The 17,465-nt window shown below is 45.5% G+C and overlaps 1 protein-coding gene across 5 annotated transcripts in view; it reads left to right on the forward strand.

The window, feature by feature from the left end:
- SFMBT2 (Scm like with four mbt domains 2) overlaps positions 1 to 7,725 on the forward strand; it is a 110,703-nt gene extending 102,978 nt beyond the window's left edge. For all 5 annotated transcript variants that reach the window (XM_054292396.1, XM_054292394.1, XM_054292395.1 and 2 more), the window contains 4 exons: positions 5 to 177; positions 3,450 to 3,698; positions 5,427 to 5,555; positions 7,545 to 7,725. In XM_054292396.1, coding sequence (XP_054148371.1) covers positions 5 to 177; positions 3,450 to 3,698; positions 5,427 to 5,555; positions 7,545 to 7,685 — 692 coding nt within the window. In that variant the 3' untranslated portion in view covers positions 7,686 to 7,725. The remainder of the gene's footprint in view (positions 1 to 4; positions 178 to 3,449; positions 3,699 to 5,426; positions 5,556 to 7,544) is intronic.
- Positions 7,726 to 17,465: the final 9,740 nt, after the last annotated feature.

The following is a 17,465-nucleotide window of genomic DNA, read 5'->3' on the forward strand; positions in this document are numbered from 1 at the left end:
CCAGCTTATTATTACGGGAAGAGGAAAAAAATCATTAAGCCACCAATTGGGGAAAATAACAACATGAAAGGTGGCCATGTCAAGCCAGCCAGACGCAGAAAGAGGCGGAAATCCATCTTTGTGCAGAAGAAAAGGAGATCATCAGCTGTGGATTCCAATGCTGCAGGCTCTGCAGAGGTTTGTGTCACTCTGGATAAATCAGCAAAAACCCCTTGGTGCCTTCTGCATTTTCCTTTTGTGGGGCTTCTCAGCACACCTGAGCACTTCCAGTTTCTATTTTGGATCCTTCCTTGCTGCTCTGTTGTTCTAAGATCAGTCTGGTTTCTTGGGGCACTTTGGGGATTTTTACCTTGTCCATTTCAGAAGTAGCAAGCAGATTTTTTGCTCCCACCTTTCCAATGCTTACTCATCTCTTTATTTCATTTCCTTCCTTAAAAGCAGGCAGATGAGCCTGTTGGATGCTTTGCACAGCATTTAGCAGAGTGAAGGAGCTCTGTGATCCATGTCTAAGGTCTCCAAGTATTGTAATCAATAATAATAGCTCATAGCCATTGTGGTTTCAAGGAATTTTATATATTGTTTTTAACTATTCCTAATTTTTTTGGTTCCTAACATCAAGGCTTAGCATACAAGCAAATGGTTTGTGTCCCAAATACATGGAATTTGAGGGCTTAGTCTTTTCAGTTTGCTGTGTGATAGAACAGGTTCTGAGCTCAGCAAAGATTCATGTCCAAATTAAACCTGGAATAGACTTAGCTCTGTATGGGCTGTTTTCTGGAGGCTTTTCCCATGGTGACAATAACAGAGCTCATGTGTGGTTTCCCTTCCTCAGCTGAGTGCCAGTGATTGCTGCTTTGTGCAATGTGAAAAAAAATTCCCTGCACTTCAGCTAGAGTAGGTTATTTTATTCAGCTTTCAGTTGATTGCCTGCATCTTCATGGCTTGGTCCTCATTTAGGTGTAGTTCTGCTTCATTTCCTTAGATTATACCTGCTTCAAAGGAACTTAAACTTATGTTGAGCCTAAATCAACCATTAGCCAAGTTTTTCAACCTTTCAGCCAATACAACTATCTTTGTCGAAATTGCTCTTTCACTCAAGACCTGAGCACATGGCTTTGGGTGCCTGCTCACACTTGGATCATAGATAAGCTGTCAAAGCCATTTGGGCTGGTTATATATATATAAAGTCCAAAATGCACAGTTTCCATCAGTGGTGAGTGCTTGTAAAGCCCTGTGTGACAGAAATAACAAGAATCTGATATAATACTTCAAATGGAACTTAGGGCTTCACCTCCAGCAGTTCTGTGTTGGGCTGAAAGCAGGGAAATCTGGGTGAAATCCTCTGTCCTGAGTTTTGCAGAAATGTCACTAAAAACGTGCTACCTTGAACATCTAGCCATTTTCAAAAGGCACCAAAATTTCCCTTTTTTCAGGAGCAGTAACACCCAAACCAATTTGAATCAATGTGAAAGTTTAAAGTCAAGTTTCTGATTTTACTTCCTCTCAGTCAGCCTGAATTTAATTGCATGCTCGTAGTATTTTCCGTTTCTCCTCCTGCACATCAACAGTGCTGCAAGTTTTGAGATACCAACCCAGGATAGGAACATTTCATGCCAGATGATGAGGCATTGCTGTTGACCTTTAGTAATGTACCTTTGCTGGGTTTCAGGGTGTCCCCAGCAGGCTGCAGGGTCCGGATAGCTCAGTCCTGTTTGGGACAGACTGTCTGAGTTCCCAAGCAGTGCTCAACCACAGGCAACCTTAGCAAGCTTAAGGGATATCAGCTCTTTAGTGATTATCAGCTCTTTATGATTCCAGCCCTTCAGCTCGCATGTGCCTGGGTTGGGAGAGAGAAGAGAAGGCTGTTTGGAGTTCCACACTGCTGTCTTTATTGAATCTTCTGGGAAGGGTTCCAGTGACAGATCTTCTACCAGAACCAGGCTAAAACAGCCCTTTATATAGGGTACAGGGGGATCAGAAGTGGTTCAATGGCAAGGGTTAAAGGAAAGTGACCTGTAGGGTTACAGAGGGGTTCCAAAAGGCAGAAGAGGGGCTTCTAGCCTGTTCACCATGACTTGGCATTTCCTATCTTTAGGCTTCTGCTCACTATGGTGCCCTTGCAGACCCATGGCCTGCTACGCTTTAGTTGGGAGGAGAAAAAGAATTTCCTGCCATACACTTTTTCTTCTTCTGCATTTTGTAACAAACCTAAATGGAGGGCTAATTCACTTAGCACTGTAACAAAAACTAGATAATTCAGTTAAAACAAATGTTACCCCAGACCAGCACAGTCATGGGCGTGCAGTCTGGCCCCATCCATGCCTTTGGATTTGCTGCTGTGTCCATCTCCCAGGTGCTGTTTGAAATAAACACAGGCAGGAGACTTTTCTCCTTTTTAACGCCTTTATTAAAAGTGATCAGCTCGGGTGGGGAGAACCGATGGGTCCGCACTCACACTGCTGCTGCCTCCCAGGAGTGACTCAGAGGAGGAGGAAGAGGAACAGTGCAGCTGTGTCCACTGCTCTGTGGGCAGAGCTGGGGGTTCCATCCACATGAGAGCATCGGGAAATCCCTTGTTCGCTTTCTTGGTGTGACCTTCAGAGTCCTGCCTCTAGCCGAGGTCCTCCTTGGCTAGGGCAAGGGGCAAAAAAGGGTCGCAGCGTCTCTGCAGGCTCTGGGCTTTGTTCCTCACGTCCAGACATCACTTTGATCTCTTAATTCTGTGTTGGCTCATTGTTTTAGGGGTCTCTTTGGTAAGTTTGGTGGGGTGGCTTTCCCGTGGCATGCTGGCTCCGAGGTCATTTGCATTCCCTCCTTTCAGTGTTTGAGAAGGGTCATCCACCTGGCAGCAGGCAGGGTGGTACTGACAAAAAGGGGAATTCTCAACAATAGGGAGTTTGTGGCAGTGTTCACAGGGGTCTTATGTTGAGGGAAGAGACGAGGATCTGACTCCATATTTCAGAAGGCTTGATTTATTCTTTTATGATATATATTGCATTAAAACTATACTGAAAGAGTAGAAGAAAAGGTTTCATCTCAGAAGGCTAGCTAAGCTAAGAATAGAAAAGAAAGAATAACAAAGGTTTGTGGCTCGGACAGAGAGCCGAGCCAGCTGGGCTGTGATTGGCCATTAATTAGAAACATCCAAGATGGGGCAATCAAAGATCCATCCACCTGTTGCATTCCATAGCAGCAGATAACCATTGTTTACATTTTGTTCCTGAGGCCTCTCAGCTTCTCAGGAGGAAAAATCCTAAAGAAAGGATTTTTTATAAAAGCTATCTGCGACAGGAGTTAGTGACCGACTCTTAACAGGTGATTACAACATAAAGTTAACATAAAGTTAACAAAGAACTCTCCTCTGCCAGCAGCCAGCTCAACTTGTAACTCCACAACCTTTTAAAAAAATGGGCAACCTTTTTTTACTGGTAACACTCTTTGTGGTGCAGGAGAGCGAGGAGGACGAGGCGGACGCGATGGAGGACGAGACGGGCAGCGAGGAGACGAGCTCGGAGCTGCGCGACGACCAGACGGACACGTCCTCGGCCGAGGTGCCCTCTGCCCGGCCCCGCAGAGCCGTCACCCTGCGCGCCAGCGCCGAGCTGGACAGGCCCCCTGTCCCCGAGAGAGCCCGCCGCAGCCGCAGGGCCCAGCCCCACTCCGGCAGCGAGGCCGACAAGGGCACGCCAGCCAAGGAGGTGAGCGTGTGTTTCGTAGCACAGTTCATCCTAAATTGACCTTCAGTGCTGAAATAAACAGGGCAGGAGACCTTTCTCCTTTATAATGCCTTTATTAAAAGTGATCAGCTCGGCTGGGGAGAACCAACGGGTCCACACTCATGCCGTCGCTGCTGCTCCCAGGAGTGACTGGAGGAGGAGGAATAGTGAGTGCAGCTTTGTCCACTGCTCTGTGGGCAGAGCTGGGGGTTCCATCCTCACGAGACCATTGGGAAATTCCCTTGTTTTTCAGTTCATCATTCGAGGTCCTCTGTGTAGCGACATCCTTTTAGGTTAGGATGAGGTGTAAAAAGGCCTTGGCGGATGCTAGATTCCATTCCTCACATGTAGTCATCACTTTGATTTGTCAATTTTGTGTTGGCTCATTGTTTTAGGGGTTTTTGGCTAGGTTTGGTCAGGGGTCCCTCCTGTTGCATGCTGGATCCGATGACATTTGCATGCTAATTCCAATGTCCCTTCCTCTTCACCGTCTGGGTATCATCCTCTAGGAAGCAGCAGGGTGTCACTTGACAAAAGGGAGAATTCTTAACCATCACCAACAGACAGTTAAGAAAAATGACAGGTGATTACAGCAACGGTTAGAACTCCACCCTGGCAGCAACTGGCCCAACCTGTGAACTCTCCAACATTTTAAACAATATGGGCAGCTGTTCTACTCATTGCAAGTGCCAAGCTTTGCTGCTCTGAGGAGGGCAGCCCTGCCCTGGTTCTCCACTGCTGGACATCCCTCTGGATGGCTCAAGCCCCTACCAGGGGGCTCAGAGACCCTGGCACAGAGCCCAAGACCCCCCTGTGACTTTGATTTTGACCCATAGAAAAAATTACCAACCTTATATGAGGATCTGCAAGCCACAAGAGTTTAAGTAGAATGATAGTTAGTTAGTCATGGGATGAAAAGTAGAATTTTGGGGTTTTTAGAATGGGGGCTTGGGGTCCCAAGATGGAGGAATTTGGGTGTGCCTTGTCCTTCTCCTCCTTCTTCCTAGCCTCCATCTTCTGGGTGATGGTGGCACTTTTGGATTGGTTTAGGGTAGAGGCGGACAGTCTAACATAGGTGATAGGTATTGGAAAATTATTGTAAATAAAGTACACATAGTTTTCAGTATGAAAAGATAACACCACCCTGAAGGTGGGGAGTGTGCCACTGGCTGACCTGCTGAACAGACTCAGCAGGCCAGGAAAAGAATGTTATAAGTAACAGAGAATAAACAACCTTGAAAACCAGAACAGAAGAATCCTGACTCCTTTGGTTGCTGGGCTGGGAGAAGAGACTCTGACACATCTTGGGGTCATCCTGACCACAGAGACCCCGAGACTCCACAGGATGTAGTTTGCTTTATACCTTGAGCCAAGAATGACACAAGAACAGGTGGGAGACCCAATTGCAAGAGGAGAAAAGGAGGCCTTATTACAAAGGTTTCTTCAGGTTTTATAGACCAATAGGATACATTCCACTTGATTGGCTAGTTAATAAAAAACACCTTTCTCACACACCGTCCTGGAGAAGAACAGGAAAACAAAGTGAAAAAACACCACCTGCAGATTGTTTGTACTAACAGGTTATCACATTCTTACTACTCCCTAAAAATTCTCACAGGCCACTGGGAGAAACAATTGCCATTTCTCTCTCCCTGACTGGCTGGCATCCACATGATGAAAACCTTTCTTTGTTATTTTTTTCCCTTACAGGAAATTAAGCCAGAAGAGGAAGAGAAGCTCGTCCTGGACAGTAACCCACTCGAGTGGACTGTGACTGATGTTGTGAGGTTTATTAAACTCACTGACTGTGCACCCCTTGCCAAAATATTTCAGGAGCAGGTAGAAGTCCTTTTGTCACTTGTCCCTTTGTGTCTGTGGTGCCTGTTCATGTTACAGGACATCCCACCTTGCTGGCTGGGCTTGGGGCTTTGGTACAGAGACTGTGACCAGACTTCAGGTCCATCAGGCCAGGTTATAACACCAATTTTGGCAAGGCATGAAAACCCTTAGAAACTTGAGTCAGAACCTTGCCAGATCCTCAGAGAGTCCAGAAACTCAACAGCCTTGTGAAAAACCCTTGTGGAAAGCAGGAGGTTCAGTCCTTTCATGCCAAGGTCCACGGTGCCATACTGATGTCCAATAGGTAGGAACCTCAATGTAAAAAGAGGTCTTGGTTACCTGGTACACACCAGGCTTTCTCCACCCAGATGGGTTCCATCCTGTTCTAAAATACTAGCCTGGGAAGCAGAAAAGTGCTGCTTGAAGCCCAAACTGGCTGTCTAAATTTTGCCATTAACACCTAGATGTCCAAAGTGCGTAGACACCTAATTACTGACTACGTTCCTCTGAAGATATGCCAGTCAGGCCTTGGATGACCCAAATTTAGGAGATGCCAGTCTTCTCCCCATTAGGCAGATAGGTTTGCAGGAGCAGAAGGCAATGTTCTTCATCTCAAGCCAGTGTGAGTGTGTACAGTTTATGTGGAAAGAGCCATTCCTTGGCAAATGAGTCGCAGCCACTGCCGAGGGTAAAGGGCAGCACTAACGAGCTGTAGTTAGGGAAAAACAAGTGTAGTTAATTAGTCAGTGGTGTGGCCAGCTGCTCATTGAGCTGTCTCTGATTCTTCACCATGGATGACTCCAGCTGCTGTGGCTGGGAGAAGGTGGAGGGTGAGTCTGGAGCGAGTGGAACTCCCCAGAGCAGGATGCTGCAGTTGCTGTGTCACAGCGAGCTCCAGCCATTTGTTAACCAGCCTGGAGCAACGCCAGGGCTTGGAAGCCAACCCTGTCTCTCCTTTGCCAGAGGGTTTTACAGTGGCTTGAATCAAACACAGATGACTGGAGCTTTGCCTTGTGAAGCCCTGGTGCAATGGTCTGTGCCATGAACCTTCAGTGGGGGATGGACCTGAGCTGTGGACAGTCTGATCAAAGCAGCACTTCAGGTGTCTAAATCCTCCTTGTGTTCAATGCTGCCTAATCAGGGCTGTCCTGGGGAGTTCATGTTGGGTGTGAGTTGCTGTGCATAGACTCTGATGCTCCCTAAAGGGTTAAAATCAGTTTTGTGGCCTGATATCTCAGTCTATTAAAGAATAAAGAGAGCTTGAGCTCTTTATTAAGAAGAGGATCATAAAGCCAGCAGAGGTTCCCAATAAAAGGGCTCATCCAGGGTACTGGTTTATGGGCTTTGGTGCATAGTTATGCTTGAGGGGAAGACCTGCAGAGATCCTTTGCAGCCTACACCATTCTGGGATTGTGGGATATTAGAGATTGCAAGGGCTTTGGGTGGTCCAGGCCCCTCTCTTGGTCATGCAGCAGTAGAACAAGGCAGGTCCTGGGTGTACCTGGTACAGGGCATGGAGCAAGGCAGACATAAACCTGTGCTGAGCAAATCCTGGCCAGAGGAGATGGGGAAAGGTTCAGACTTGGCAGTGGGACAGCATCAGTTTCTCCATTCAGCTCCCTCCTGTGTCTCCTGGTGTCTCTCTGCAGCCTGTCCCCTGTTTCAGTTCCTCAGGCATAAAATGAACTGACCAGGTCTCTGTTGGCTCTGCAGAGGTTCTGCAGGTGATCCCTCATTTCAGCAGCTGGGAGGCTTTTCCCAAGCCGGGGTTAAGGTGATAACCTGTGAAGAGACACTAGACAACTTCTGAAAAATCATGTTGTGTCTCAGGGAAAGGAGATGGGCTGTGTCAAAGTGGGAGAAAAAAGCAGAGGATAAAAGAACTTAATTTTTAGGGCAAACTGCCCTTCTTGTTCCTCCAAACTTGCTTATGCATTCTGCCCTCCAGAGTCCTCAACAAACCCATTTTCCCTGTGTTTCTCTCCCCAGGACATCGATGGCCAGGCCCTCCTGTTGCTGACTCTGCCCACGGTGCAGGAGTGCATGGAGCTGAAGCTGGGCCCAGCCATCAAACTGTGCCACCAGATCGAGAGAGTCAAAGTTGCTTTCTATGCACAATATGCCAACTGACTGCACTTCTGCATTCCTCCTTGTCCCCCTCCTTGTTCCTTTTTTTACCATTTCAGCTTGTTCAAGGGGTTTTCTTCCCCCATATCCTTTTTCTTTTCTGGGAACAAGTGGAATTGGAAGCACTGGGAGCAATCCATAGGGGGAAGAAAAACAAACACAAGAAGAAACGAGCTACAAATGGAACTAACTTTTCTGTACTTGTAAAGCACATGGAAAGACTGCTGGCATCTCTCCTCGTGAGCCTGTCCAACCCATTGCCCAGTGGTGCAAGGCCAGCATGGATCAGGTGATTTGTCACCAAACCAAACCTACCAGTGGCAGACACATTCCCAAGGAGAAGGGTCAGACATTTCCAGGTGGTCATGGTTTGTCTAGGACAATTTCTGGACATGAACATTTCTTTTAGACAGCTCTGACACTCTTCTTTCATATTGAAATGTAAGTCATCATTTGTAGCATTACCTGGGGTTTAACTGCAAGTTGGATCTTGGTGATCTTGCAGTGATCTTTTTTTTTTCCTTCCACCTCTCTGGTTTTACAAAAGGAAAATTGTTACACCAGGCATATAATGGTTATTCCTGACTTAATTTTGAAAGGGGACTCAACCCATGGTCTCTGTGATACCAGACAAAATTGCAGTGGATTGACAGAGGTGACACAAGACCTGATGGGGCAGCAGCACACCCTGAGCCACGCTGGCTCTGCACAATCAGCTGAATATCTCTGTGGTGGGATCTGTACAGTGCTCCATTCTTTACAGCAACATGAAGGCTTTCATTGTCAAAATCTTAACTCCAAGTCAATTTAAAGACCTGTCTTTGAGCCATAAGGTGACAGCAGACTGGGATGAGGGACTCTGCTGACCCCTGTGCTCCGAAGATCCTACTGACCAACACCAGGCTGCAGCTGCTGCATTCTCCTTCACTGCTTTCCTTCTTAAATTCTTTGGAGAAGAGGGAGGGCCTTCAGATATAAATACTCTGGAATACATCCAGATCTTGCCCAGAGGGTGTTTTAGTCAAGAAGCTTTGCCTCTGCCATGCATCACTTGGGAGTTCCTGGCTTGCCTTTCAGCAAGTTTCCTGATTTGTCACTGAGGAATGGGATTGGTGCAACTGCTGCAGGCTGGACCAGATGCTGAGACTTCATCAGAAATGTTCTTACATGGGAGATGAGCAGGACTGGATCTGTTCTCCACTGTTGCTTTGTTCTGAATATCTTCTTCAAGTTTTAATTGGTTCAAGGCAGTATTGGTTGCCTCTGCATCAAATGCTGGGGTTTGGTTCTTCAGAAATCCAGAAACAGGGTTCTTTAGTGGGGCAGATGTTAAAAAAAATGGGGTTTAGACTGGATTTCCTGCTGATAGTGAAATCAGAGTGACTGATTTGGTAACTACTTTGGATCCCTCTCAGGGTCCCCTGACAGTGTTGCTCAGTGTTTCACCTGTGAAGACAGAAGGATTGCACCCAGCAAGGTGAGAGAACAGCTGAGAAATTCAGGGAGGCTGCTTCTCCCAGCTCCTTCTCACTTCAGCCCAGTCTGGTGTTTCATCTGTCAGCAGGAGACAGCTCCTGGGAGGATTCTGTCAGGAGAACTGGAGCATGAGGACGTTCCAAGGAAGAGAAGCAGAAGGGCTGTGTGCAAACAGCATCCCAGCACTGATCCTTTACTCATCAAATCCAGCTTCTTCTGCTGCTCTGATGTTCTTGGAGTTTCTGGCCTCTGGGATTTGTCAGAGACATTTCATGCCTTCTGGGACACACTGCAAAAATGTCATTTTTTGTCTCCATCAGCCTTGTGAGTGTAGATATTCCTATGGCAGCTAATTCCTCGTGGAGGCATGACTGGGGAGCAGACACTCACAGACTCTGAGAGCAAGCAGCTCTAGGGCTGGTCAGCCAAGGAATGGGTGAAGCATTGAGCCAAGAACATGGGAATCTTTACTGGCTGTTCAGGGAAGTTCAATCATATTCAAAACTCGAACTATTAAACAACAACAAAAACGTTTTAATTTTATCTCGCGCCGGCTCTTTTATTTCTGCAGATTTCTCTCTCACTATTTGTCTTTCACTTTATTGTTCTTCAGTGTTGCCTCATTTATCACTTTCTGTCCTCTCAGAGAGGTTGATAACCTGAAATCTTTATGCTAAAATCACCTTGGGTGGTAAATGCTTTACAATTTCTTTTTAGTCTGCAGGTTGGGAAGAATACAGGGTTGGGGTACTGTTGTCTGTTGCATTGGTTGCTTTCCAGAAAAGCTGGAGCTGAACTGCTTGGGCCATTTCTTACACAAGTGGACAATGAGTGGTGTGGAGTTCAACTGGCCAATATGTTCAGATTGAACTGAGATCAGAAGGAGCTAATTGCCTTTGCCTGGACTTCATTTCAATTCTGGAACATCTGTAAAGCTTTGAAGTAATGTACTTAAAGGAAATGATGGGAATCCAATCTTGCTGGAGTAAAATGCCACTTTACTTTGCAGTGTACAAGTGCAAACCACTGTAAGTTTGTGGGATTTTTTTGTTCCAGACCTGATTGATTCCAAGTTAAATTCAGAGCTGCTGCAGTTCCACAGATGCACTAATGGCAGTGGTGAAGCCACATCTCCCCTCCCTGTTGTGAATTTGGCATCCAGGCCTGAAGTTTGTTGTGTTACCAGCTGCAAAATGCCACTGCTGAGAAATGCTGAACTCATGGTTATCCCAGGCCACACCAAGGGCTGGGGAGCAGCCCTGCTGTTATTTCTGGGCTGTTGGATGCTGACCTTCAGCACACTGACACTTTGCTCCCACAGGGAGGCTGTGCAGGTGTTCCTGGACTCTCTTTGGGCACAGGACCACAGATGAGCATTTCTGGAACAAAAGCAGGGGACTGAAGGGTGGATGGTGCCTGCTCATCTTGATCTGCTCTGGCTTCTTTGGAGCTTGCACTCAGTCAGGCTGAACAGATCCATGGGCAGGTCCCTGCTCCCTTCACAGCCCTTCTTTGGCAGAATCAGCCAATTCCCACTTTTCAGACCCAAAGCATCAATCTCTGAAATTGGATTAAATCATTAACTTAAGGATTTCCTACTTGGTTGTCCTGCCTTCCTCTTGCTGTCATGGATGCTCTTCAAGAAAAATGGTCTTTGATTTCAGGGCTTTTCGTCCTTTTTCAGCTCACAAACCCTAGCTTTTCCTACCTCTCAAAGGCTTCTCAGCTCTAGGAGGATTTCAGGGTTTCCAGCTCTTTTGTGTTATCCATATTCCATAACCCTTGATAGTTTGGTCCTTCAGGGTGCAGAAACCTCCTAAAAATGCTGTGTGTCCTCAGAAAACCAAAATCCAGGCACTGGATTGAAACCCTGTCCTTACTGAAGTTCTCAGTAGATGCATGTCCATGCTGAGATGGCCTGACCCACCCTAGCAGATGTATTTGGATGCCTGGTGGGATTTAAAAAGTTTCTCAGTGGGACACCTAAACTCCTTCATTTTACTCTGGGCAAACAGCTGATTTGCCTTAAACTGGAAAGTCACCATTCCTTGGCTTTAACCTTCAGCCTGTTGCAGTCCCAGTTGTGTGGTGTCCCCATCTCAGCCTTTTGAAGGCAAACCAGGCAATTCTGGGCTGCCATCATCAACATTTAGTCACCTTAAAGCCTGCCTTGGTCTTTTCAGGGCACAGAATGGAATTTGGCAGAGCTGCTGTGTCACCTCAGTGTTTCAGAAGCTCTGTGCAATCAGGGCACTTGAAATACTTTGTGCTTTTCTGGTGCAGTGCACGTGGAAACTCTGAACTCAGTGTGTTCCTCTCATTTCCAAGTTCAAGTGCCAAAAGAGAACAACATGCTGCAACTGAACACCATTGAAACCAGCTTTATTATGCATGGATAAATACAGTCCCAAGGGCTCCATTTTGGTGCTAAGATCTGTCACGCTGTATTTTCCATTGCTTGGGATTGCAAAGCTGATTCCTTACTCCAGGAAATATTTTCTGTAATCTGCAACATCTTGAACATTAGATTTATTTTTTCTTTTTCTTGTGACTGTACACTTTTTAACTTGGATACACTCAACAAATACTCCTTCACCCACAATAATGGGTGTTTAGGAGATGTTTTATACAGTATGTTTGTGTAAAAATTCTCTCAAAATGTGGATGCATGTATATTTTCCCCCTCAATAATATTCTTTATCACATCACCTGACCCAGAACTAAAGGAATCCGTTACTCAGGATTTGATACAGAAATAACTGAGGTTAGTGTTAGGGCCCTCAAGATGTGTGGGTTGTGGGACCAGTTTTGCTCACATAGAAGTCAAAAAGTCTGCACTTAATTAACAGAAAATTTAAATGCCTCCTTCTGCTAGCAGGCAGAAATGCAGCTGCAGCCTGTCAGACTTCACAAGAGAGGCCTTGTGTCCTTAGGTGCTCATGAACTCCCTGTAAAGGAGCAGATGCCTTTAATGGTCTCATTTATTCTTTGGTACAATACTCCAGCAAGAAGTGTAAATGGTGTTAATGGCTGCATATAGAATATGAGCCAGTCATCAAAGATGAGAATTTTATAGCCCAGCAAGGCTTTAAAAATGTCAGCTGTCCTGCAGAATAAGAGTGGTTTTGCAGTGATTTGGTGCCATGCATGGGAATCCTCTTGCAGAAGACAGATGAGCTGCACGAACCTGGGTCAAAGTTACAAATACTCGTGGCCTTTCTCTTTTTTTTAGTCTATGGTGTTAATTTTTGCAGTGAAAAAGGTAAGTCTTGATCCCTGCCAAGGATGTGGGAGAGGAGGGAGAGGGCTTCAAGAGGAGGGAGCCTGGAGTTCTGGACTTGAGATGTCTTTGTGGAGAGACCTCTCAGAACAGCAGCACAGCTGGGCTCTGTGAGCATCATCCCTGAAAGCTTTTCTTTTTCACAGCAGAAATGGTGTTTGAGTCCCAGCAGGGGCCAGGTGAGAGGAGGGAAGGAAGCTGGCAATAGACTCAGAGCTACAATACTGAGAAGTTCTATTTGTTATTTCCCAGTGGAGACAGAGAAATCTGACTCAGATATCTCTAGGCTCATTGGCTGGATAGGAGGGAAAATCAGTCTTTTTTCATTGTGCCCAACTCTGGTGTGTCTTCTGGAGTTTGGGAGCTGAAGACTCTCCTCTTGCACCTTCCAGGCCTCCATAGGAAATACCAGGCTAAAACTTGAGCTGTCTCCCACTGGAAAAGGTGACACTGCCCTGAGTTCAGGTTGTGGATGTGCAGAACCCTCTGCTCTGTGTTGTGATGTGACAGGATGAAAATGCTCATTCCCAGGGCACCCCACCTGCTTCTTGTCACTCCAGCCTCACTGGAGATTATGGACATTTAAATGTCTGTAGTTTATACATTGTAAATGTGTGCATTCCATTTCCCCATCCCGGTTCTGCCTGACCTGGTCAGGATGTGCCAGGTTGTTCCAGCAGCCTTCACCTTCAGGGACCTACCTGCTTTCTGGAAAACACCTGTGGAATGGTGTGGGAATGGTACCATGGCACTTTCACATGCACAGGCAGGGGTGCCCTGTGTGTTCCAAGGGAGGTGACAGTCCCAAATGCAGCCTTGGAGGGGAGTTGAGTCTTTTCATGTGCCTTGTGTATGACAAGGCAAGCACTTAAACCCTCCTGTCTCTCCTGGAGCAGCGGGAATCGGCTCCACAACCAGCAGTTACCCTCCATTCGTGGTGGTGCATGTTGGAAAACTTTGAATTGTTCTGCATTCCAGTTTGTACTGAAGGTTTTTGACCCCAAGTTTGTGTACATAATCCCTTTGGTGTGTTGATACATATGTGTGTATATATATATGTATATATATGTGCGTGTATATGTATGTGTATATATATATACATATCAATCAATCAATGCTGGTGTTTTTACTTTTTCAAGTTCCCAGGGCGAAGGGCATGTTGTCAGTTTGCTGTAAGATTCTATTCTGTATATATGTTTCCATGTAAATAAGTGAAAATCTATATTCAGAGTTATATTTTAATTTTTATTCAGAATGAAATCCCTTTTTACTTGAAACAGTTGTAAGCCACGTTGTTAATAAAGTAACAATAAGTGATATGTCTCTCCAGGCTAGTTTTGTTTGTTTGTTTGTTTGACAGAGATGTGGTTTGATGTATCAAGCTGCCTGGATCAGTTTTCCCTTCACTGAGCCCCCAAACTTCCAGAGGTACAACAAAACCTGCCTGGCTCAGCCTCCATAGGCACCAAGCTGAATAGTTTGGGTTTATGCATCTTGAAGCTCTTCCCAGCATCAGGACATGAAACAAGAAAGGTGGTGGGTGGTGAGGAGACACAGCAGCATCCAGGGATGTTTTAAGGAAGTGATGGGAGCAGGGTGACAGGAATGGAAATAACTCAGTGAGCAACAGGCAAAGGAGGGTGTAGGAGAGGAGCTGATGGTGGCAGCACGAGAGTTACAGCAGCACGTGGAGTAGGGAGACCGAAAATAAAACTTCCCCAGGTGCACAGCAGCCACTGAAGATGGGGGAAGCCATTCAGCAGTGGGGAAAAAATAGCTGTGAATTGCAAAGGGTGGGCTTCAGGCACAGCTGCTTTGCCAGACAGAACCTGGTGTGCTTTATGTGCCTCGTGTGACGTTTTCCCTGCACTTACAGGCTGGGCTGTGCTTAAATTCCAGCTATGCAAGTCCTGTCACCTTGCAGGCCTCTCAAGGGCATTCTGAATCCTGATCTAAAGGTCTGTGTTTGTTGGACAGGCTTGGCTGCCAAGCATTTGCCACTGGTGTCCTCCCCCGTCCCATCTGCCTCAGTGAAAGCAGGGTGGTTGATTGATGTGTACATGGGAGAAAGTGAGCACAGAGTCCCCAGAACTGGCTAACGAGAGGTTGGATGACTCTTTTTGGTTTTGCTCCATTGTTGAGTTTGTGAGGTCCCCAGGACGAAGGAGGAATTGAGAATCTGACTCCATGTTCTCAGAAGGCCGATATATTATTTTATGATATTATGCTATATTATATTAAAGAATGCTACACTAAAACTATACTAAAGAAAGAGAAAGGATACAGACAGAAGGTTTAACAAGAAGAATAATAAAAACTCATGACTAACTCCTGAGAGTCCAGCTCTGATGGTGATTGCTTATTAAGTAAAAACAATTCACATGGAACCAATCAAACAATCACCTGTTGGTAAACAATCCCCAACCACATTCCTAAGCAGCAAACACAGGAGAAGCAATCAGATAATTACTGTTTTCATTTTTCTCTGAGGTTTCTCAGCTTCCCAAGGGATTTTTCAGAAAATATGACAGTGACACTCCATCAATCCTATTTAAATGCCTCTTGTGGACACAGCAAAACCAAAATTTCTCCCTCCGTGTTCCATTGTTTCTCCATTTTCATCAAGACTGGCTATTGTCTATCAGGCAAAAACACAACCATGGGCAAGCAGATGGGGGTAGAGTGATTTTGAAAAGAATCAAGCCATTGAAAAATTGTTATTTTACAATGCCAACAAGTCTTGGGATGATAATCCTGTTGTCTGACTCCTTATGACACTTGGGAATAAAGCATCAGAGCGGTGGGCATTGCTGGCTGCTGACCAAGGGCCTGCTGGACCACAGAAGAGCTCACTGAAAGGTGAAACAGAGAATGGGAAGGATTTATCAAAGGGAATAATTCTGAGGTGAATCTGATGATGGCAAAACCAAAAGAGCAAAAACTTGAATGGTTTGTGACAGATTCATCAGGATCCAGAGGTGAAAATGGATACAGGTATCTCCCCATAGCTCATTATATAGTTATTTAAAATTAATGCATAAGTCAGACACTAGTTTTTGAATTTCTGCCCCAGCTCAGGCAAGACTCAGAGTTCTGCAGAGAGACAATTATTGAATAATATGAAGTGACTTTAGTCAAACCCTGGCAAAACACTCCAACTGAGTTCCTCTAAATTAATGACCAACACATGAAATATGGTTGCCATATATCATTTCCTGAGGGGAAAAATACCTACCAACCAGTCTGGCTCCTGGTATCACAGACCAAGATTTTGAAGACACATCCATTTTTAGTGTTTTTCATGTGCAAATAATTTGTGAAAGATTTCTAGATACTTTATTTAATTTGTTGACAAGATCAAGCAGTCACCTAAGTGGAAGTATGAACACCAACAAGTAGTCAACCATCCCTACAACAAAAACACCTACAAAGCAAAAGTTATATTCTCAGGTCTCTGAGGAAACACCATTTTCTTTCCTGCATACAGAATGAACAAAAGCAGGTAGTTATATTTCACTCCCAAGCTTTCTAGACAGACTTTCAAGGCAAATAATTACTGTTTTTAATAACCATGTTGTTGCTGTTACTGCTGCTGTTGATAGCAGTTTTATTGCTTTTTTAATTTCAAGATTCATGCCTTTCTGTGAAATTTAATGATTCTCCAAGTCCCTCTACTGCTACAATATTTACTTAAGACTGATACACCTCTTGCTGTAGTGTCTGTACTCAATTACAGCAAGTTGATTTTATAACTACATCTCAGCTGAAGTTGTAATTATGCTGTCTTCTCTAATATGTCATAAAATCTTAAAACCAGAGAAAAAAAATAGTGCTGCAGGACACCTTGAGGTGTCAGGTTGGCTGTTTCCCTGCACCAATTAGACAAATCTTGTTCCTATTTGGCTTTTGTTTAACCTGACCTTCAGATGGGTGTCAAAGCAAGACCTCCAGCAACAAGCCTTCCCCAGCATGTAAAACAAAAAAAAAGCGATGGCATTTGGATGATGAAATGTGATGTTCCCAGGCAAAACCACAGGGCTGATTTTGCCATGGAGTGGTCATTTCGTTTTGAGAAGCTCAGTCTGACTGGTGATTAATGCAGCAATTAATAAAAGTAAAAGCAGAAGATTTGTGGTTGAGATGGAGAAGGAAGGAGGGAAAGGGGAAAGGAAAAGGGGGAAGGGAAGGGAAGGGAAGGGAAGGGAAGGGAAGGGAAGGGAAGGGAAGGGAAGGGAAGGGAAGGGAAGGGAAGGGAAGGGAAGGGAAGGGAAGGGAAGGGAAGGAGGAAAGGATTCTCTGCCAAGGCAGTCAGCAGCCTCCCGGGATGACAGCCAGCAAAAGGACCTGTTTAGGGGAAGCAAGTGTTACCACTTTCATGGACTTGTCACTGAGACCCGGGGACCTTGCAGAAATCAGGGCCTGTGTTCCCACTGGCTTAAGGTGAGATCACACTTGTCTCTAGGGAGGAATGTGCTGGGGGAATCACCACATTTAAATGCAAACATTCCTCTGAAATTCACTGTTGTTCATAGCTGGAAGGACCTCGAACATCCAAACTGTGAAACTTCAGGTTTGCACAGGAAAACTGCAAGCTCTGCTGAGCTCCTGGATGTATGATTGACCTTAATTGCATTTTACCAGTGCAGTTTTCTGTTCAGAGCCTCCACAGCTTCCTCTGTGGAGGCAACCTTCCCTCTCCTTCAGTTTCTTGGGAACACAGTGTCCCTAAGAGGGTGGCTGGGTGGTGCCTTGGTCATGGCATTTCTCAGTGAAATCTGAATTTTTATGGGAGTACACTGCGTTTGTGTGTGGGAGGGCAGGGTAGAAAAGAACCAGTCCAAGCCCAAATATTTGTTAAGAATGAGGTGGAGGAGGAAAAGATTGTGGAGGAGGTGGAGGAGGAAAATAAAACCAGTCAAAGAAGGTTCTCTCTCTTTTCTCTCTCTTATTTCTCTTCTGGGAATGAAGTTGATATTTGTGGTTGATGCTGGGGGCCTTCTTTTTTTTCCTTTTTTTTTTCTTTCCTT

The sequence above is a fragment of the Melozone crissalis genome, unplaced genomic scaffold (genome assembly GCF_028551555.1).
Source record: "Melozone crissalis strain CALT ecotype California unplaced genomic scaffold, PUWL_Pcris_2 ptg000110l_1, whole genome shotgun sequence".
Taxonomy (NCBI): domain Eukaryota; kingdom Metazoa; phylum Chordata; class Aves; order Passeriformes; family Passerellidae; genus Melozone; species Melozone crissalis.